Genomic DNA, 23,692 nt, shown 5'->3' on the forward strand with positions numbered 1-23,692 from the left:
TGCACTGTGTTTCTTGCAGATTGTAAGTCTCCTCCAGTCTTTAGGGTCACACCGCTGAATGAAAGTGTTTACAAATAGCACCATTTCAGACCAAAGGAATACAGGATATGCATTCTCTAGCGGTGCTATGAATTTTTTTTTTTTTTTCTGTAAAATGCTTGTTAAAATAATTCCTATATATTTGATATTTCTGCTTTTGAAGTTGGACAGGAAGATATAGCAACAACTCATTACTGAAGTGAGGATGAGATCAGCTCTAAAGTGCCTGTCATCCAGGGAAATTTGTCATTTCATAAGCTCTAAGGCTGAAATGAACATCCATGGTGCTTGCTTGATCTAAAGACAAAACTTGAGCACAGACAGTTAGAGAGATGTCCAGATCACCATACTTCAATTCTTTTGAAATTAAGTTGAACTCTAACTATGATGATTTGAACAGAAAAGTGTCCAAATCACTGTTGTTTAAAGTCAAGTAGTTTCAATGAAATTAAAGTATTAAAATTATGCTGTTGTATCTCACCAAAATATGCAAAGTTTAGGGCACAGTTGTTGTTCCTCAGGAATTGAAAAATGAAAGAATTGTTCAATTTCTGCAATCTCTTTATTTCATTTTTCAATTTTTTTAAGCCCCAGGTACAGACTGAAAGCATTCCCTGTTTGGTACAGGAAACTGGTATGGTCTGTAATACATAAGGCCAGTATGTTTGAATTATCTGAGTGCAAGGAAAATTTTAAAGAGGAAAGATCAGGATATAATTGTATTGCAGAGTTGTGATGGCCTTCTAAATGTGAGTGAAGCAGAAATGGTTCATTCGCCAGGAATGGAAATGAACACTTTGACTCCTAAACTCTTGATTTAGTGGTGTTCAAGGCCGGGTTGAACAGAGTCTTGGTGACATGGTGTAGTGTGAGGTGTCCCTGACCATGGCAGGGGGGTTGGAACTTGATGATCTTGCGGTCCTTTCCAACCCTAACTATTCTATGATTCTATGATTTTGTTGTTAATTATATGTTACACAAGAAAATGGGCCCTTCTGAAAGCTGTTGGACATAAGATGAAGTATTTTGTTAAGCCAGGAATCAAGAGTAAGCACTTTGTAACACAAAGGTAAATTTAAAGTAGAAGTATTTCAAAGGAATGTGCATTGCTAAGATGAGTAATTGTGTCAGTTCTGGTGGTTTAAACCAAACTTCGGTGGTTTAGTTTCACTAAAATGGAGTCCCCACTGTGACATTGTGTTTAGTACACACTCACCCAAAAGGGCCATCCACAGCATGCATTCACAGCAATCTTTAAGTATCTTTCTTGAAACTTTTCTGAGCAGCATTTATGGTAGTGCTTCACAATGCAAAGATTTCCAGCAGGATTTCTGTAGGATGTATTTCCCACATGTATAAAATTAATTTCCAAGTGCTGAAGTGGGAATAGTCACTTGCTCCAAGCTCTGAAGAGTGAAAATCAGCCTGCAAGTGAATTGCTTCTGCACAGCTGTGTCTGGCACACAATGTCACCTTCAGACTTGTTTGGGTCTGCAGACTAAATAGCGCAGTTCAGTGACAGCAGATGCCCAAAAGGAATTTCCTCAGATTAAAAAAAAAAAAAAAAAAAAAAAAAATCTTTCATTGCAAGGTTTCTGGTCAGTGGAAAGAGACTTTGGGGAATGCTGATCAGGGTTGCTGCTCTTCCTGTTCAAGAGAATTTATTTTCTGGGTCATTTGCTTTTAGCTGGCCTTTAATTTCTCCCTTCCCTCCAAGTGAGGAATGTCATAAAAATTGTGCAAAACACACATAGGCACACTCACATGCTATTAATGTCACTGCTGTATTACCAGTTTTTCAGATCAGGAGTACAAGTTACTAGAAATAAGCTAAGCTAATGGGCCCATGGCTCCATGACTACTGATACCACAAGACAAATAAAAGGAACATAAGTATTTACTGCAGCTCGGGAGGGGAAGGCATACACCTGAATTATCCATTATGTGGATCACTTATTCCTCATACAACAGTTTTCCAGACATCAAGAGTCTTTTACTACCACCTCAGCTCAGCTGGCACTGCACTGCTCTGCAGTTCCAGTTCCCCTTACCTTTTCCTCCTTGCACTTCACAGAGTTTCCCGGAAGGAAATTGGATTGCTTATTAATGAAAACATCATTAATATAGAACTAGCAAAACATGTGAACTAAATACACAGGAGCATGCAATTCCACTGTATTGCAAGTCGAGCAAGTGGGGAAAAAAAACAGCTTGGCTGAACAAGGAACTCCTCATGGAGCTCAAGAGAAAAAAGAAACCATATGATCTCTGGAAGTAAGGTCAGGCTTCTCAGGAAAAGTACAGAGCTGTGGTTCATTTATGCAGGGAGAAGACACAAAAGACCAATCTCAATTAGTTGAAACTGCCTAGAGTTTTGTCAGATAACAAGAAGAGAGCGTTTTGGGTATGTTAGTAGCAAGAGTAAGTCTAAAGAATACATTGGAGTGATACTTGTTGAAGATGGTCATCTGACCAATAGGGATGAAGAAAAAGCATAGGCATTCAATATATTTTCTGCCTCAGTTTTTAATAAGACTGACAAACTTTGGGCTGCTCGGTCCCCTGAGTTGGAGGACAAGTATGGGAACAGTGATTTTTCATTTGTGGACACTGAAATTGTGAGGGACCAGTTATTTCGGCTACATGTTTACAAGTCTGTGGTGCCTGATGGGATTCCTCCCAGAATTCAGAATGAACTAGCGAACGTTACAGCAGAGCTTCTCTTGATCATCTGCTACAGGTCTTGGGAGCCTGGGGAGGTCTCTGCTGATAGGAATGTTATTCAAATCTGAAGAAAAGGGCGTGAGGGAAGATTTTTACTAAGGCTTTTGATATTGTTCCTCACAGTCTGAAGATGTTGTCCAGCTGTGGGATGAGCAGGTACATGGTGCTCTGGCTCAAGAACTGACTGAATGGGCTACATCTGACAGGCAACTAGTTACCAGAAGTGTTCCTCTGGTTTCAGTTCTAGGACCAATCAAGTTCAAATGGGAAGGATTTACTTACGCTGCAGAAGTTCAAAGAAAATTGTCTCCTGTGAGACAGACCCTATGCTAGAGCAGAGGAAGAGTGTGAGGAATTCTCCCCCTTAGAAGGAAGCAGCAGCATATCCAACATGTGATGGACTGACCGCAGCCCACCACAGCTTGGAAGATTGGAAAATACAATGCTTGGTAGTGATTTGCATTCCCTTTATGACATTGTCTTTACGAATATGTGAGCTGATATTTAGGAGAACTAAATTATACTCATCATCCTGTGTACATGTCTGCTGATCCCGAAGCCAGACACTGAGCTGATAACTGTACACAGTTGGTCAATGATAACATAAAAAGGTGTATTATGCAACTGTAATTCTGCAGCCTGAAATCTTCATCTCTTTCTATCCCTTTCATCTGTCTTGTTTTTTACAATGTATTGTAAAGCTATGGTTCAAGATACATCAGCTGTGAAGGCTGAAAGGAGCATTAATTTTAACTCAGAAAATCCAAAGATAATGAAATTATTATTCTCTTTTTTCTTTGTCACTTTATTTTCTCCTCTTTGTTAAGATTGTTATCAAATTATATATTTATTTTTTTTTTACCTCCTGCTTCTGTGCTCACCTCTGATAAGTTCTACAAAGATAGGGAAATTTAGCCAACCATATTAATATATTTATATAATGTGATAATTTGTCATTATTTGTTTGTGAGTCAATGGGACAAATCATACCTTATTATTTGTTCAGTACTGGGAATGCAGAAGAGAACAATGATGAATGGCATAGGACTGACAGACACGGAACACGATCAAGGACAAAAAGTTGTTAAGAGGCTTCAGTTCTCTGGCAAAGTGGTGTGCGGTTTAGGCACAATGTTAATTGGAGTGTGTTTTTGCAGGTTTATAATTAGAGCCATTGGGACACATCTCTCAGAGGTGGCATTTCTTTTAATGGGAGAATGTCTGTTTTCTTTTGTCTACCTGAGTTTTGAGTAAATATTTCAGTGTACTTCTGTTTGCAACAATGTAACATAGAATCCAGGAGATGGCAGTAGTCGCCAATAATTCACTTGTAAAATAAACATATTCACAAGAGCTGAAAAATAAAAAGATTACATTCAGAGGAAAGCCAAACTATATTTGCATGTGTGTAAAATATTACAACATAATGAACTGTTAGTATTAATTATTAAAGTTCTAAAAGGCCTATTAAATAGAACTTGCAAATACATATGTTAAAGAATTTGCTCTAATACTGAATTCATTTTTTTAATCCAGCTATTAATATTAGCCAACCGAGTTTCAATGGCACAGATGCCTTTGGCTATACCTCATTCCTGTCTTATTCTACAATCCCAAATATCACCTTCTACTATGAATTCAGATTGAAATTTCATTTGGCAAATCACCACTCAGCTTTACAAGATAACCTGATTTTTTTCACTGGACAGAAAGGTCAAGGTAAGCTTTATATTTATTACCCATCCTTACAGGCTTTGAAAAATTCATTAAACAAGTACTTAAAAAACACACAGGCTTTTTTCTTGACTATTTTTAGACTATAACTTCATTAGGAGGAAAATAATCTCTTTGATACTATATTCTTTTGTAAACACACAGTAAACAATCAGGCTGTATAAATATTTCTTTTCATTAAGAAGTATAACTTCTTCCATTAATTAAAGTCAGCAGTTAATCTGATGCTTGAGGCAGCATATTTCTGAACAAAATAAATGGAAAACAGAATACTCAAGTTCTCTTTTCAGGCATGAACATAAATTTCATTATTGATTACATCTATTTGGTGTGCAGGTTTGAGAGGTGCTGCCTCAAATCTTCTTCCCGTGATACTTACTTTATTGGAAAATCAATCCATCCATCCAGTGTGCTGCAGTCACCCTGCCATTTCTTCCTGTGTTCTCAAACAACAGCCACAGGAGTAACCATGAATTGCTGCTGTTGTCACAGGGCTGCACTTCCAGGACCCACAGGGCTCTCAACACTGAAATCCAACCCTGTGGCAGACAGAATTGGACTCTATTATTTACATAAAATAACAGACCCTAACCCCTGAAGTAGCTCAACGCAGGTTAACCCAAGCTAGATATCAGTAAGTTGTGATACAGTCTGTGGTACAAAGCATCTAACTTTGTGTGATTAAAACAGATAAGAAGCAGGTTATATAAATCTGCTTACATCTGTACTAAGATTTTAGCAATACATAGCACTAAAGTTTGTCTCAAAAAGACCTGCCTGCAGGGTGTACCCTGCAATGTCAAAGTCATGTGAAATGTAGGTCTCGCAACCCCATATAGCTGAACTGAGTAAAAAACAGTTCTTACTGATATCATTTTTATCAACCAGAATACTAGCATTCTGGGCTTATTATACAGTTGCCTGGCAGAAATCTGGATTTTTATTATTTTCAGGTAAATTTTTGTGAACACTGCCATAGAGTAGTAATGCATTTCTTCAGCATCATGTCAAATGATGGGTAGGTAGCAGAGCACCAGCTGTCAGCAAGGCTGAAAAACAATGAGATGCCTGGTAAATCACAGGTTTATTTATTTTCTCCTTAGTTTAAATAGCTTGGGAGACTGAGTAACCCTGTTTCAATTACCAGAAAGCAGTATTTCTTACCAAATGAACTTTGCTTGTTTGACCAAGCGGAGATGCTGTTGTTCTGACAATAATGCTCTCACCATGAGGAGCATGAGGATTTGCACAGCCTCCGATCTTGCTGTAAGGAAGTATTTTTAATGTTCTCTTTTCATTTTCCCCTTTCTCCACTTCATTTCATTTCTTATAGTGGGCATTCTTTTGCAATACCCTACCTGATTCCCCTCTTTCACCGTATCTGCCTAAACCACAGACACTGGTGTCATGGATAACCTCTGGTGAATTACTATCAAACGTTGTCTAATACAAAGATATATAAGATCTTCCTCTTACACCCACAAAGCTTGTAAATCAGAAGTCACTCTTCTTCTAATATCTCACTTACTTAAAACCAGACTTCTCACAGCCATCAGACTAGCAATACTCTTGAGCAGAGGAAAGGTGTGGGGAGGAAGAAGCAGCAGAGAGAAACAATTGTGTACTGCCCACAGACCCCCATCCCCACGCCCTACTTGGGGTTAGGGGTGGGGGAGAAGGGACTGTAGTGAAGAAGTGAAGTTGAGCCCTAACATATGTTAAGCTTATGTAAATAGCTGTTATGTTAAGCTCATGTAACATTAAGCTTCTGTAAGTGGTAGTTATTCTAAAAGTGGAAGTAATAATGTTGAAGTAAAAGCAAGCCCACCTGAGATTATTTATACACACCAAACATTTGTTCTCATTGTAAATTATTTTTAAATGATGTTTACTATAGCGCTATGTTGCAGGACACTTAAAACTGGTATATAAAAAAGTGTGCTCTGTCAACAGCTGCAGGGTTTAAATATTGTACAGTAAAAAATAGATTGAAACAGATAAATCCAAGTTTCACTTGCTGCCCTCTTGAAATGAAAAGGTATTGTAGTTTTTTGTGTGTGTTTCCCCCCCAAAAAAACCTAAACATTTCTTTCAAAGGACTTCTGCCGATGATAGCATATGTAGTCCTAATTCTAAAGCAGTTATTTACTTATTTTCAAATTAACTACTTGTAAACTGAAAATTTAAGAAGACTTCAGGGAATTAAAGCTGTTCTGACCAGAGAAACTTTAGTAACAGAACTAATAACAGATACAAAAGCAGAAAAAGCAGGAAATATTTCCTCCCTGAAGTCCATTTATTAGTGTATACCAAATAACCACCATTGGTTTTCATAGCTAAGGTATTGAAGTAATTTAAGTTACAACCTTGAAAGCATAAAATGTTAAAATGTTTTGGATCTGGATCTGATTCTATTTGCAGTTATATTAGTGTAAGAAAAACTAAGTTAATAAAATTATGGCTTTGTAAGACTAATGTATAAGCAAAAATCAGCTGGTTTTGAATCCCAAAATAAGTCAGTCAGAAATCAACAAAAAGAATGGGAATGTAAGATGGCCTTATTTCTTTGAAGCTGACTCAAGAATCTGCTTTCCTCTTCGTTCTTGGTACAGATATGGTGTAAGCTGAAAGAATCAAAGCCAACCAAAGAGTGAAAAGCTATCTCGTTTAAACAGACTACTAATTAACCTTACCTTCACCATCAGGTCGATTTTGTGGAACACTGACACTGTTGCATTTCTTTTATGCACTTAATTTTCAAGAAAACTTTTAAAATTCCAGACAGCATTTTAAATAACGCTTTGTCTTTAGTGTGCCTCCCCTGGTTTTGCAGGCCAAAACATGCCAGTACATTGTGGACACTGCTGAAAATAGAAACTTTGGTAACAATTTAAAAAAAAAAATTCGTAATTTTCAATTTGGAAGTTGTTCACTGGTAGTGTGCCAGTGTAACTGAAGGCGATGGGGTTTCATTCAGTCATGAACAAATCACTGTAATAAAAATGAACAGTGTGTTGTATTCAACTGAATGTAATTGAACATTTTCTACAGAGGCTGTGTATTCAAATTCTTTGGAATAAACTTTTCTTTTTGTATAATTCTTGGTGCATCAAAATAGTAACTGTATAGAAAAATCAAACTTCTGTATAAAAAAAACAGAGTACTGTGGTGTTGTACCTGTGCATTGCTAGAGCATGTGAGATAGGTGGAATATAGCAATTTTGGACATGAAACAGCAGTATGCAGAGCTTCAGTGGGAGGACAAGATATAAGTATCATTGCTTCTTGTGGGGAAAAGCCAGCCCATTTTACCTTTTGCAAATGAAGCAAATTCCCCATGCACTTGGAGCAGGGGCATCAAGATACATGTTTGATATGAGGGCCAAAATTTGACACTGCAAGGACAAATAGGAAGAGACCTTCACTAAAACAAATACAAAATGAAATAGTCTTAGGAAAACAAGAAAATATCAAATAAAACACAGTTTACTGGCATGAAACTGAGCACCAAATTGCTTGAATTCATGGGAGAGTTGTAAAAAGAAACCAATGGCTTTGAATTTCAATTCAGGACATCCTAATCCAAGATTGGGAACTTTCTTTCCTTTTACAATTGTTTGTATCCCAGTTCTTTTACCATATTAAGAGTATGTGCAAAAGAAAGGATAGGGTTTGTAAAAAGAAACCAGGTGATTGTGTTTTTTTAACATGATCTAATAATGGTGTTTTTTTAACATGATCTAATAATGGTGGTTCCACTTGTGCCTACATGATAAGAGGGATCAAATTCTCTTCGAAGACGCTGGCCTTAAAATCCGTTTGTCTGGGTGACCAGGAATGGGTCCAAGAATTTAACTCTTACTCATAGGCTTTTTGTTAGACTTTCTAATGAGATCTTTCAAGTGAGATTTTACACTGTGTACCTGAAAAACACAGACTACACTTATAGCATGTAGTCCTAAATGTAAAGAATTTAAACTATTTACCGCATATTTGCAAATTAATGAGTTCTAACCTGAAAGTTTAAGAAGACTTCAGAGAATTAAACCCTGTGGCTTTTCTGACCAGAGAAACTTCAATAACAAATACTCTAGGTGGGGGCAGCTGCAGTAAAGTCTCCAGCATTCTTGAGTCAAGGGCAACTGCCTAAGCTTGACAGAAGCTGCTAGAGCTTCAGGTCCATATCCCTGTTGGTTCCTTATCTCACTGCAGCAGGTGCCCTCAAGATTTTTGTCTGTTAAAGTACCTACCATGAAAGCTGAAAGCATAGTGGAGTAGAATTAAGTAATTGACTATTCTCACATGTGATTTGGAATTTCAATTTGCTTTTTTTAAGATTTTGGAGAAAGTTAAGAATTTATCCATGTTGCAGGGGTAACAGCAGTAACTGCTAAATCCAACAGACACAACAATACATAGGCTTTGTGGTTGTCACTGACCTACTATAGTGTGAAAATAAAGGCCTCTGAAAACCCTATATATTCAAAATCTCTGCAGTTTCTATTTTAAATCTACAAGAATTCTGGAAACAGTATTACAAGTTAAACAGAGAATATTAAATATATATATGAAACATAAAACCTTCCTCACTAGAATCTTCCTAAACTGATATATTTTCAGTGCATTTGGAGAATATTTTATGCATCAGTATTCAGTAAAGACTGGAATAAACAGTAATTCTATATTTGTCTTTTCAGGTCTCAATGGAGATGATTTCTTGGAGTTAGGCCTCCGTAATGGCAGAGTAGTATATAGTTACAATCTAGGTTCTGGCACAGCAACAATCATTAGTAAACCACTTGATCTGACACTCAGTATTCATGTCATCCATCTTGGCAGATATCTCCAAAAAGGCTGGCTAAAGGTAAGGAATCATTTCCTTTAGAAGGATAGCTTTTAGATTAACATGTTCTTTTTATTCACATTTTATATGTAAAGTTTAAAAATTACTTTTGTGTTCCCTGTTAAGTTTAGAGGACCATCTTCACTGGGAGTTCCTAAATAAGATAAATTCCATTGTTGTAACAAATATAAATGTTTCATTGAAAGGTGAATGATCAGAAGAATAAAACTGTCACTTCTCCTGGGAGACTGGTTGGACTCAATGTTTTCAGTCAGTTTTATTTAGGAGGCTATCGGGAATATGCTCCAGAACTCCTGCCAAAGGGATCCAGATTTAAGAACGGCTTTCAAGGTAAACATTATCTACTGTTTTCAATTCCTTTTAAAACATGCATTAAATTGTTTCAGCTGCCTATGAAATAAAGATTTAAAATCTCTTTCTTATAAGGAAATGAACTAGGATGTCCCTGCTCAGCCAAGTAAATTCCTGTGGCTTTTTAATTATTTCACTACGATAACTAAGAAACATTATGCAAAGAGACATTTTGCTAAATATTTTTAATACTTTCCATTTTTGATAAAAATGGAACTTTGCTATGGTATCATTTTTCTTACCTGTCACTGTTGTGCAGCATCACTCCAAAAGGACTTCCTTTCTCTACAGTCAAATAGCTTGGATTTTTCTCCCAGCTCGCTCTTACCATTGTTACTGGCAGCGCTGGTTCGGGTAATAGCTTTCATGCTAGAAGATTCTTTCTGATAAAGCGTCATGAAAACTGATTTTTTTCCCTGACATCATGATCTACATCTCTAGACAGGATCTAAGTAATTCCTGTTAGCTGTATTTCAGCTATTTATCTAACAAATAATTATTCCTACCACAAAACTGGTAATTGAAGCTCTGTAAAACTCTTAATTCAACTCCTACCAAATTAGTAATGAAGTATTTGTTCGTAACACTTCTGTATTTGCATTCCTTACTTCCATAAGAATAATGTGCTTAATATTTGTGAGGTAAAATTCTATTTATTTTAAGCACTGGAAAGCCTTTTAAATGAAAAGAAAACATTTTGCTATAACAGAGCAAAGTTGGAGTTCTCAATTATAAAATTGGGGCACATTATGAAAGGCAAGTATAGCAATAAAATTCACTTTCATACACTGCTTCACTCCATTTCCACTAAGACCATGTAACTGCTCCTTTTGCAGCCATCACCTTACTTTTTTGTTCTTATACAGAAACTTCCTCAACATCAATTTCTTTTCCTGTAGTTAACTTTTCACTCAAAAAGACATATGAATTAACATGATATCTCTCTCCATCTTTTCGGGAAGTATGAGTTGAATAGCTATAATTTTCATAGCTTCTTAACAGCTTGCAAATTGGCACATCATAAAACATAATGTCTATGCAAGTATGTTAATACTGTCAATATTTCCAAAATACTTCTGGCTTTTTTAATAGACATGCTAATAGCAGTGACCCACAAGAATCTTGTGCTTCACTTCAACTGCAAACATTTTGCGTTTTACAGGTTACTCATGTTGCAACTGTATTGTGATGGCCAAATTTCTACAAATGCAAGATGAAAATTCTTCCAAAAAATAAAAAATAGTTCAAAGTTCATGTACTGGTAGTTAGCACCCAATTTTGGGGGGTTTTCTTACTGTTTAAAAAGAAGTCTCTACCTCAAAATTTTGTCAAATGTGTAGAATATACTCAGTTTTCTCTTTGTCCCTACCATTCACAATATTAAGTCTATTACATTTCCTAATTCATTCCATGCTTTACTTCCCAGCAGCAGCTTGTGTCTGTTCTCCAGAGCATTTTGACTTTCAAGGGAGCTGCACTTCTTTATGACCAATTTCTCATGACACTTTCAGATGTTGTCAGCACCTCATTTGTTCTTCTACCTCAGAAATAATCTCGCCAGTTTCAGCTCTCAGGATCCTCATGATCAGAAATAAACCTCCATAGCCCTTCTCTAGAGTGGGAACTGCAATACCACTAATATAAAAGCATTTTACTTCTGCCAATCTACAGCTGTAGGGGGCCCGCAGAAAAACTCTGAAAGCGACAGCCAAGATTAATTTATCTAGCACATTGTTGATTAAACCACTTGGACTTTTGGAAAGCTGATGTTGGCTGCTTTTAAAGACAAGATTTATTAAAACCATTTTGCTTCTAATACCAGAGTGTACCTCTCTTTTTGTAAGCAATCACTGTTAGGTCAAGAAACATTGAGGTCAGCCTTGCTGCTGCAGACTAACTGTCCCCAGTGTCAGTGTGCAATCATTTAGGATTTTTATTGTGTACAGCTACTGTTTCAGGCCATTTCCTCTCCTACCTGCATGCCTTTAGCAGTTGTTGCTCAAGGAATTTCTGTGGGGGAGGAGAAAATTGAAAAGAAATGTCCTTAATAAACTGTAATTTAATAAGAAAAAGGTTGAGAGTTTAATGTTTAGGAAATTTGTGCAGTGGCACCTACAGATTCTTTTGGTAGGCTGAAGAATGTTTGATGGTACCTTGAATGATTTAGAAAACTTCCTTCAGCCTCTGTGATAAACTGCATTTGTAGAAATTTGGCCATTGTAACACAGTTGCAACCTGTAAAACTGTTAAAATCCTGTAAAACTGGTTAAAGTGAAGCACCAGATTCCTGTTGGTCATCCCTAACATTAGCATGTAATGGTATAGCTCTAATGAAGCCAAATTCACGTGGAGTTTGAGGTGCTGTTAACTTTGAGTTTCATCTGAATTTGTAGCTCTTTGTGGGCTTACATGTGCCTTTTGTAATGTTAACATGGTAGTATAGTTTACTTAAGTGTCCAGCTTTTCCTTATTGAACTATAACAGTGCAACTAAAGGACCTTTGAGAGTTTTCTGAGGTGTGTAGCAGATCATACTGCCTCGGCTCTAAAAAGTCAGTGTGGGTTTTAGGTAGCTGCAAGTCTTGTGGCCAGAGAGACTCAGCCTGCTCATTATGGACAATTTGAAACACAGTATAAAAGCAACTGCCTTCTGTTCAGGTCTTCATAACTCAGCTCTATGACTCACCTACACAAAACGAGATAGACTGTTATTTAGAAAAAGTCAGAAGTTACAGGTCAGTTTCCAGACTTCACATAGCTGAAACAGGCAGAGAGAAATCTGGTGGCAGGTAGAAAAAGAGGCAAAATTCTAATGTTTCATGGTAAGGCATGAAACATCATAAGGCATGAAACATGCCATCTGTGGTGGCATGATGAAGTCTTTAGCCAGAAAGAAGTGAAGAACAGAGAAGCAGGAGTAACTGATCCTGTAGTCTTGTAAACAGGATTAAGTATGGCTATAGAAGCAATCAGTTGTTTCACAGCAAAACGAAGTAGTAAAAAGGCAAAAGAAGTTCTTACCATTAAGCTGAACTTTTGAGGACCCTTTTTCGCACTGAAAGAGCCACCTTTTCACAGAAATGATTTTGCAAAGAAGTAAATGAAATTCCAGCTACTGAAGTCACTTTTTAAAGTAAACCCAGAACTCAGTGATGTTCCAAATAAATACAAACATAGCCTTCTGGTCAAAGTTTGTGTTCATAATAAAATGGAATACATTGCAAGTCTGCCAGGGCAAAGACTACTTTTCTTTATGTTTCTGCATCACAGATGTCCCAGAAGGAAATTGATTTCTGAAGCAATTTTTAATCAGTGTTGCCTCTTGCATCACAGTTTGGTATGATCCATACAGGACCTTTAGGTGTTTGTCTCACAGCTCAGAGCAGCACTGGGTGGTCACTGTGGGGGGCCTTCTCTGTTGGACGAGTACCACATTACTCATAAACTTTGAATAAAAACAGGGAAAAAAACAAAGCACTTCAGGACAGGTAGAATTCTAGAAATGTATAAATTTAGGATATCTGTTTCTGTAAGTTGCTGCATTTTTAGTATATTTCGAAAATGACTGCTTTGTGTATTTTATAGTCAAATTAGTGCCAAGTGCTTACAAGCAGGTAGGGGACACTAGTGAGAAATTTTTGCAAAAAATTCTTTATGTGATAAGCATATATGAGAAAAAAAAACCAGCAACGTAAGGCTGAGTAATGAAGTTGTATTTTCTATTACAATCTCTGAAGTTTACTTGATCCATTATTGGTAGCTCTTTGGTGGTTTGAGAGATCTACTAGCCTGGGGTGAAAGCCATAGATTAAATTGAGAGTGGAAAAAAAAAGTAATTGGCAGAAAGCTCTAAGTGTGGTCCAAGGAGTCACTAGACAAAAGATTTCAAATAAAATGATAGTATACCCTCTGTGAGTACACTGTCTTGTGTTTCAGCTTACTTGCATCTAACTCTGATCTTCAGGATCAAACCAAGTCTAACTCACAAATTCAGAACCTTCTTTTGAGCTCCTCTTACAGACTTGGCTGTGTCAGAAAACCTCTCCACTATTCAGAATAGTTGGCAGTCTCTCATTAAAAGAGGCCCAGAACAGGCAGAGCAGAGGGAATTCAGGTCAGAAAAGAAAGCACATTCATCAGCTGATCCCTCTGCAGAAGGTTTTATAGTGCTTGCTACAAAAGGCTCAAATTGCTTCTCTGAGTCCTCCCTCTGCATCCCACTAAGAAATAGAAGAAATAAGAAAATTAAATGAAAGAAAAACAGTTAAACTCATAAAGCTGGGCCAAAATACTATTGTACCTCCTATATGCTTTGTTTACAAGTGCTCAGGAATTGTTCCTAACCTAGATGTTCTGCTGGTACAGTTAAACTAGTCATCAACACAAATGACAGTTCATTTTCCATGATGACCTTACCAGTTCTTGGGTACTCAGTGTGCTTTCCATTGTTTACAAAGAGCTCTGGGCTGCTTTTTCTTAGCACTCCAGCAAGACTCGGGAGAACAGAACATGCTTTATCTGCTACTGATACACAGATGAAACATTAGTTCAGATTTAGTGAGCATAGAGAGACCTAAAACCAACACTGTTAAAAGCAGAGAGGCAATATTATGAAGATTGCAAATAATCATCAAACCAGGTTATTTTTAATTTCTTAATGAGTTATCTGTCCATATAAACAGAACCACAAAATGTGTGTAATATGGAAAAAGCCTACAAAAGCTACTTTTACTAACGCTGTTCTAGCTGTAATTAAAATAGTTATCTTGCTGTAAATATTATTTCTAATTCATTCGAAACAAATTATGCGACATTCATTCTGTCTTTCAGGTGCAAGACTTTTTCTTATGTGATTTCAGTGAATCATGCACAAACTTTCTAAAAAGAACAGTGTGATGATTACTTGCAAACTCCTTATCATATACTTCCCTTGATTTTAATATTAAGCAATGAGCCTCTGGCATGCACTGCTGAATACCCACTTTCTCATTATTTCAGGCACTATGGGAATTCACAGCTAAATTCTATAAATCAGGCTTAGAAAGGTATTGGTATTTCCAAATACATTACTGTACTGACTTAACGAAAGTGATTTTTAGTTTGAAATTGTATATATTTATGTATAGATGTGGGTGGCATTTCAAAAATGCTTAAGACTACTTTTAAATGTGGCTTTAAATCAATTGGATGTTAGGTACATTTTGAAAAGTTATTTGGGGTTTGATCAAAAATTATATACTATATGCACAATCTTCAGCTTTGCTGTACATAAATAAGCATGTAAATCTGGAAACATGATTCAGAAATACTACGGAATTAGGTTAGACCCATAAAGCTAACCACCATGTGCAGTCTCCAGGATGTACAAGGACTCTCCAAAGTCTTTGCCCACAGGCTAAGCAGGAGCTGCCTGGAGATAGAGTGTAAGGAACACCTCCGCTTCACTCTGAAGCTTTGGCTCCCTTTTTCACTTGGGATACCAATATATTACCAAATCAAAAGAATGTCAGGGCATAGATCCAGGTGCTGGCACCCAATCATCTCTGCAAATATATTCTTACAGTGGTCCCTGACAAATATTTGATTTGTGACAACTGTCATTTTTCCAAACAATTCTTTGGTGTATTTAGGGACTTAACCTAGGGACCATTTCCCATCAGTAGCCTGGATGCAGCTATACTGCTCTAAAAGTTTGGCAATGTAATAACAACTGCTAGCAGGTCACTTGCCCACAGGACCAACTAACAGGCACTGGAAGTGTTTGCCTTAATAGTATACATTAAACCTTAGAAATGTTTTCTGAGATTAAGGGTCTAAAGGGGCAGCATATGCTTACTTTAAAATGTGATCATGTGTGACGTGATCTGTAGGTAGTAGGGACTGAAGCATTCACTTAAGAAGAGGACTATTTCTGTCTTTCCTTTACAGGGTCCTTTTTAGCCTGAGGAGTTTCAAATCCACATTCGCTGCCTCCATTATATTTGTATGTTCTCTAGATCCTTACATATTTTACATTAAACAGACTTCCTGATGTCTGTTCTCCTTTTCTGTTGTTGTTGTTGTTTTTTCTGTTGTGGTTGTTTTGGGTTTTGTTTTTGGTTGGTTTTTTTTGGGGGGGAGGGGAGGGCTACCACTTTTATCTGATATAGAAGCATTCTTATAAGAGCATGCGTGTGTAAACACAAAATTGTACCTAGTCACTCCTCTGTCCACTGTCCTGCTCTTTGGTTTCTTTTGACTTCATGTGTCTAGATTAAACTTCATTTATTTTTTTGTTTGACTTTTGAGGTTGCATTTTTGATGTTCAAGTTCGCACCAGCATGAATCAAGAGTTTAAATCACCTGGTAATCCACAAGGTCACCCCAATTCTGGTCGCAGTGTTGGACAATGTAAAGATTCCCCATGCAGTTTAATAAAATGCAGAAATGGTGGGAAGTGCATGGAAAGTGGCTCTACTGTTTAGTAAGTATATACATATATACATATATATATACACACATGTATATATATATATATATTTTTAGACTACAGCATGGACTGATCTCTAGACTTATAACTATGGTAGTTTAGTGGCTTGGGAACAGACGTCTCCAGGAGCCTATCACCTTATTAGGGGAAGGAAAGAATGAAAGCTGCTGAAGGGTTCCTTTAGTTACACAGAGAATTTTAATCTTACTTTAATAAAATCAAAACTGAAATATTAGAATTATGTGTTGGCATGGGGAACTTTCTGAAGAAATTCCATGGACTGGTTGTGCTACGCTGAAGTCACTGGCATCCATTCATGACAAAATGCATGGAAAGAACTAGATGGGTAAGAAAGATATTTTTCAAAAACTCAGTGAGAAGCCTAGCTAGCAGAGAACAAATAGCAAAAAGAAGAGCTTGACTGCCTTAATATATAAACATTGTTGATAGAGTAAAAATAGGTGAGTTCTGTTTCCTGGAAAACATTGGTTTTATCTAAGAAAACATTTCTGGAGTAAACTACTGGCTGCCCAACATCGGAAAGTTCTGAGCCAGTTTAAATCCTTAGGACTTTCCTTACCTAGCACCTATTCATCCTTCTCTCGTGCTCAGTCACTCCTTAATACACACAGTTCTCTGTGCCTCCAGCTGTGATTTCTGTGGATGTGTTCCTGACTCTCAAATGCACCTTCATGGTCAGTCTTCATGCCACTCAAGCATGAAGTGGCATGAAGTCTGACCTGGTTGCCTTTCCAGATCTGCTGGCTAGCCTGCCCATGTAAGACCTTCTTAATCAATTTCAATCAAAAAAAAAGTGTAAAAATCTTATGTTGAAATAGGTTGAACTAGGTCAGTTCATATAAGCTGATCACCTGGCTGATCTATGGGATAACAAGTGGTGTGAAAGGACAGCTGGCCCATATGGGTGTATGATATTTCACGCCTCATCACTAAGTGCAGATGGATCGTAGTGTCCAGACTGTAAGGCATACAAGAAGGAAGTATATTTCCAGTTCCAAATTGCTGTTGTATGTCAGCACTTCCGTTGTAATAAAGTTTGTTTTCAAACACTTCGTAACTCAGCTGTAAAACCTTTGCTTAGGAGCACTTTTGATTTTGGAAGTATCTACCAAGATTAATTATACTTGCTTCCCCTCATGTGCTTCCTCGTGTGTTCATTTATTTGCATGTATTTACATATTTTTTAAAAAAGACAAAATTGCTGATTTAAAATATCTGAAGACACTGATTGAAAACACTGCAGACAGCAAGACAAGAAGAAGAAAAACACAAGTTTTGTACAATGGAACCTCTATGTGATTCTTCTTCGAAACAACAAAGACCTGTTATTCTTTGTGCTACAAAGAAAAGCGTTTGCATACCTGTCAAGCTAAAAACAGTCTAATAACTGTGTGTTGGAGAGAGCGTTGTATGGTAACTGGTTTTGCTGCCTTTAGACAAATCTTCATCTGCAAGAAAACCTGTACAAAACTAGAAGCTACTACAAAGCTAGTAAGGCTGTACTAAAATTTGAAATATTCACCCTTGAGAGGCAATGTGCAGTTTCCTCCCCATTCCCCTCACAAGCGTATTTATAGTCTTTTAAATACAGAAACGAAGGAAATGCTTTGAATGATATAATTTGGGATTGCTTTCCATTTGTTGCACTACATTATGTCCCAATTAATGCACTTTGCACGATCCTTCCAGAAATGTTAAACCCTTGATTTTCAGAGTGTTTGATCTTTCTGAGGAACAAGAAAGGAGAATGGCACTCTTTTTGCATATGAGGATATTAGAGGAGATAGAAAACCAAAACCGCAAGGAAAAAAGGTATCAGAAATGCAGACTCTCATCAACCCATAGCCAACTACACCATCCACCCTAAATCCTTGCTTCAGCAACTTTCCCAGCCATGAAAAGTCATCTTCCCAACCATAAGGTACACAGAGCCACCAACAGCAAGACTTAGACAACATTTGGAAAGAAGGTGACAGGCTAGAGTGGCAGCTGTTGACATAGCCATATAGTTTCATAATTAGTATTCCAGATTTGTTTAGGGGTCGTTCTAAAACAGTGGGGTTCTTTGTTTTGTTTTGGTTTTTGTTGGGTTTTTTTCTTCTGGGTTTCATTTGTTTTTAATTTGTCATGACTTACTGCTGAATTATATTCCTCTCATATTTCAGGACAGCTAGGTCTTCACAGACTATGTATATAAGCGTGCATGTAGTAGTAATGGCCACTTTTTCCTCTCACAAAAAAGTGGAACATTGCCAAAGAAAGAGGTGTGGATGTAGAACGCATATTGTTTTTGTCAATGTAGTAGTAGCTGTCGATACCATCTCACATTTTCCCAGAAGGAACTTCTTTCTGTTTTCAAATTATTTGTGTTCCTTTGAAAGCAGAGTCCTTGAGGGAACTGGATCTCTGTTCAAATATTTTTCCTCCTGAAATGCAATCTCTCCAGAGGTTTTTCCCACTCCTTTGAGCTATTTTTATGTCTTACTTTCGCCAATGTGCCAGAAAGTGTACAATGCTGTAGATTCAGTTGCTATAGTGATAATGCTTTCATTTAAATGGAAGCAGGGATATACAGCATTACACTTTACATTCTGGCCTGCAACAGAGGACAACTACTATGTTTTTTAAAAATAAAGATGAAATATTTGAATAACAAAATTAAGGTTTTTATATTCAAGGGATAATAATATCCTCCATTATTTTACTTATGGCACAGAATCATACAAAATAGAAAATGCATATAACAAGATTGTTTATGGTGTGTTACGGCTATTGCTTGTTGCTGAAGTAAGAGAAAAAGCATGTCTTGTGTGCACTTTGAACAGAACATCAGGCATAACAGGCAGGATTCAATTTGTTAAATGTAAGCATGTGCTGTCACTCTCAATGCTCATGGGTAAACCATTTGGCCTTCAGCTGCTGCTTCAGAAGAGCTTAGGACTCATTGAAGTCTTCTGTTGCATCTCCAAACCTCATGTAGACTTTCCTGTACTTTGTAGCTTTTAAATAGCACTAGTCACTGCAGTTTAGGAAATCAAACAATACATCTATATGGTAGAGCCCATAAATTTATTTGCTGCTGTTTCATTATTAGGTTTAATTCAATTTGAACCCATTTTCAGTGCATGGATGGAATTAAATTTTAATGCAAGGACATACTTGCATAGTTTGTAAGGGTAAAAGCATTTCTGTATTTAACTATTGTGGCTTACCTCAGTAAAGGTTTTGGAGTGAATTTGCTATCTAAAAATCATCATTCAAATTGGCCTATTTAATGGGACACATTTGTAGTATTCCATTGTTCTCTTTGTTTAAATATAGTTAATTTTCTTCCAATCTTAATCTCTTCAGACTCCATGTGAGCTAAATGTGTAAGTTCCTACACAGTCAATGACATTCTAATAGCACAGATCCTGAGATATCTTTTTCAGTCTTTATAGGAAGTCCAGAAGGACACAAGTCTTCGGCAGCTCTTCTGTCTTATTTGCTGGTTTTGTGCAGATCCCTCAGATACACCATGGCACGTCAGATGGCACTAAATACCTGTCTCGAGGCAATTGAATACAGCACCTCATCATTAGAGCCATGTGTGTATTGGTTTATGAGATTGATAGTGCTCAGTTCCCTTGACTGTTTCAGCTGGATCACATTATTGATTAGCACATGATCTCAAGCACCTACTCGAGGATCCCATTGCCTAAACTTGAGCATTCAGTGGTCTCTACTAGTTGCCTCTCACATATCTCTAGGAAGGCAACATCAAGCATAACATAAAATTAGGTGTCTAGATCTCAGAATGAATTTTACTTTTATATCTAAGAAATTCAAGTAACATCTGGACTATGCTCTTAACCATATGGTATAATTTTAGGTAGTCTTGCAAGGAGCAAGAGGTTGGACTCAACAATCCTTATGGGTCCCTTCTAATTTGAGATGCTCTATAATTCTAAATGGGTCTTTAAATCTCTAAGAGTAAAGGCAGTAGTGATGTTGAAAGGCATTGTGTTCTCCTGGTTTGGAAAAACAAGCAATGACAATCAATAAAATATAGAGAAAAGTAGACCAGCATAGCAGGCCACATGATGGAAAGGATTTGAAAGATTACATCTTCCCTTATCTTGCTAAATGTTAGGAAATCTTGGATCTAAACCTTCCAATCCCAGTCTAACTTTCTCAGGACCGTTAAGTAAAAGAGATTTCATTCTTTCATAGACCTTTGCCACTGTAGCCCACAGCAAATATGTTCAACTCTCCGCAAATAATTTTCAACTCATTTAAAAGCCCAGCTTTTTTTAGGTCCTAAAAGAGAAGAATAAAAAGAAATTTATACACAGACACAAGCAAGAGAAAAGAGGAAGAACCCTTGTGTATACTGCCCAACAGCAGTAGCTTCAGCTCCAAACACCCTGCTTCCCAGTCCAAGAAACAGACATTTCTGTTTGCACTCAGGGAGTTAAATTCCCCTTCTCAGTAGCTTTCATGCATCAAAGCATAACATTTATAGCTGAGACAGGAAGTGTTCTGATACTGACTTTGATGAATTGAGGTGCTTTTGCTTTTGCAAGGTCCTGTCCTCTTTTCCCCTTCATTCCAAATAGCTGTTTATCACTCTGAAAGGCTTGTTGGCTGTGCTTTGTTTACATGTTGCTGTCTTATCTGAAGGTTCAGTGAAACAGCAGAGTTTCACTGACTCTTCATTGAGTTTTGCCCAGAAACAGTGAGCTGATTAATGGGGAAAGTGTAGTGCAGTGAGTTTGAAGTAAAATGAAAGATTTTGCACATATACAAGACATGGCCTAAGAATCAATCAAGATGCGCAAGTTTTCATTTTTAGCTCTGAGAGAAAACTTCCAGGGAAAAATCTGTAAGTGCTCTTATTCAAGGGAATAATTCTGTTTATTATAAAGTGTCACTAAGTTCCAAAACACAGATCTGAAATATTTCATTTTAACTATTTTGAAACATTTTAGTAAGGAGGGCACTAGTAACATCAATGCCAAGTGTATTCTTTATTTAACAATTTCTATAGAATTCATACTAATTTTAAAATTGCAGTTAGTGTTAATACTAAGACATAAAATGTTTCCTATTGAGTACATGTTTCTTTTACAATAAAATAAACCTAAAATGACCATGAAAAATTTTGTTACTACACTTTTCTCTTAACCACTTTACTTCAGATGACTAAATACAGGTATCCAGACTTGAAAGTGTTGATTACATTGCTACTGTCTTGTTGATTCTTTTGGTAATAATGTCGCATTTTTTCCTTTCATTTACCACTGTAGCTGTGACTGCCTCACTGGATGGAAAGGTGCATTTTGCACAGAAACAGTGTCAGTGTGTGAACCTGAGCATGTTCCTCCACATCTGTGTAAGCAAGGTGGTACCTGTGTGCCACTGCCTAATGGCTACACATGTCACTGTCCTCTTGGAACAACTGGTACCTATTGTGAACAAGGTATGTCAAATTTATAGTACACTGTACATACAGGTATGCTATAATGCCTTGGTGAAAAAACACAGTATGTTGTAATATATCAATTAAATGTGACACAAAGACCTGAAGTACAAAACAGATTTTATATTAGAAAGTGGTGCTCCTTTCTATTAGAAAAAAAAAAAAAAATCAACAAATTAAAAAAAGCTATGCATTTTTAGATATTGTTTTCTAACTGCTTATTTTTTACATCTGTTTCTTCAATTTTTTTCAAATTATTCAATGAAATTTTCATGGGCAGTGTAGCTGTGATTTGTTAAATGCCAAGAGGACAGAAAGCCTTGCAAAGCAGCGTTACAGTGATTAGTTCAATTCCCAAGCTCACCATAACAAAGTATGTTGGAAGTTATTCTTAAATTCTTTATTCCATATAAGAATGTGCTTGCTCTATTGTATTTGCTGCCAAGAGCTTTTCAGGGCTCTTTAGATGAACTTTTCAACTTTGAATTCTCATTTCAAGTGAGCTTTTTGAAAGTAATGCCATCTGGATTCAAGACACGGATCGCCAGGGCAGGTGCCATACATAAAGCACAATTAATCAGGTAAACACTCCTGTGTTCTGATTTCAGAATAGATTTGGATCTTTTTTGTGATGGCCACTATTACCAGTATAAATAGCACATATCTGAGCAACAGAAAACTGTATTTCTTGAAGATTGTCAACCTTTTAGTAATTCCTCTATCTGGTAAACACATTAGAGAGTTCCTCTCTGGTTTATTTAAAAGATGTGGTTTTATGAATAGGGAGTATGGGTCCTGACCAAACTTTTTGCCCTGTGTTTCACCTCACTCTGTCAGAATAATGAATTATCATGAGATTTTTTGAAGTGCAGTTTGCACTTTTAGTGGATGGCAAATTGCTAAAAAAACAGCTGCTTATCAAGACTGAATATCTCATCTCTGGATTGATGGTGGTTATTGGAGCCAAAACAAAAAGAGACAGAGCAATGAACAGCTGAAGGGACCAGGAGAGAACAAATGGTAATTAATTGATGGGGACTAATAAATGCGCAAGAAAGAAGGGGGAAAAGTGTGAGAAAAAGACAGATGAGATTTATGAGGGAAAAAGCAGAGGAGAATAACAGGCAGTAAGAACAAATAGGATTTTACCAAATAATAGCAACCAGTAAATACAGGAGAACAGTAGGGACTGCATGAGGACAGGTAAGGTGAAGTGAGTAAATGGGGCATCAGGGGTAGAACCATAATAAGGAAGACTACTGTGACCACAAATTTGAGGGTGCTTAAATATAAACTGACAAAAATCAAGCAACTAACTAGCCTACCAAACATTAAAAATTATTGTCTTTTTTTATGAACTTTGCACATGGGTGATGAAATTATATCTGCAGCTGAAGACATAACTGTTCTTAAAGACTAACATGAAGAAACCTGCTTAGAGCAGCAATTCAAACCACCAAGGGTGCAATGACTATCAGCACAGAGATATGGTACATTATGGTTAAGCTTTAGAAGTCAGAGCTGCATGAGCAAGTGTTTGGTAGTTGGAAAACTTAGTACAAAGGTAGACCCAGGGAGAGCAACATCAGTTAAAGAACATAGTTTTAATTGCTCATATGTCTGAAATTCACAGAGAGGTCCGCTTTCACAATGCTCATTGCCAAAGCATAAATACTGAGCAATATTCTCAGAATGTTGTGGTAAGATGTGTATTAAATCATGTATTTTAGAGGAAGTTCAAAGAAATCAACCCAACTGATAAAAAGAGGGTAGCAGTTTGAATTATCCTGCATATCCAGCAGGCTGAACATGATCAATGAATATTCAGCGAGTAGTACACTGGTATTCTTTGGTCTGACACTCTGAGATCAAATATTTCATTGTACATTTCGACCTGCCAAAACAAGTGCCAGGACTTGCTTTTCTAGGAGAAAGATCAAGTAGTATAGCAAGTAGGCAGCAGACTGGTGACTGAAGTGCAGCAGGAAGATGCCTATGAAATTGAGGACCTATTTTGGAAAGGCAAGCAT

At 37.0% G+C, this 23,692-nt stretch overlaps 1 protein-coding gene across 1 annotated transcript in view; it reads left to right on the forward strand.

Annotated features, from left to right (window-relative positions):
- EYS (eyes shut homolog) overlaps window positions 1–23,692 on the forward strand; it is an 822,863-nt gene that overhangs the window by 778,517 nt on the left and 20,654 nt on the right. Inside the window, exons 43-47 of the mRNA XM_065682611.1 lie at window positions 4,300–4,482; window positions 9,195–9,361; window positions 9,547–9,691; window positions 16,000–16,174; window positions 21,490–21,662. Of these exons, the coding sequence (XP_065538683.1) occupies window positions 4,300–4,482; window positions 9,195–9,361; window positions 9,547–9,691; window positions 16,000–16,174; window positions 21,490–21,662 (843 nt within the window). The remainder of the gene's footprint in view (window positions 1–4,299; window positions 4,483–9,194; window positions 9,362–9,546; window positions 9,692–15,999; window positions 16,175–21,489; window positions 21,663–23,692) is intronic.

Source organism: Lathamus discolor, chromosome 5 (assembly GCF_037157495.1).
Source record: "Lathamus discolor isolate bLatDis1 chromosome 5, bLatDis1.hap1, whole genome shotgun sequence".
Taxonomy (NCBI): domain Eukaryota; kingdom Metazoa; phylum Chordata; class Aves; order Psittaciformes; family Psittacidae; genus Lathamus; species Lathamus discolor.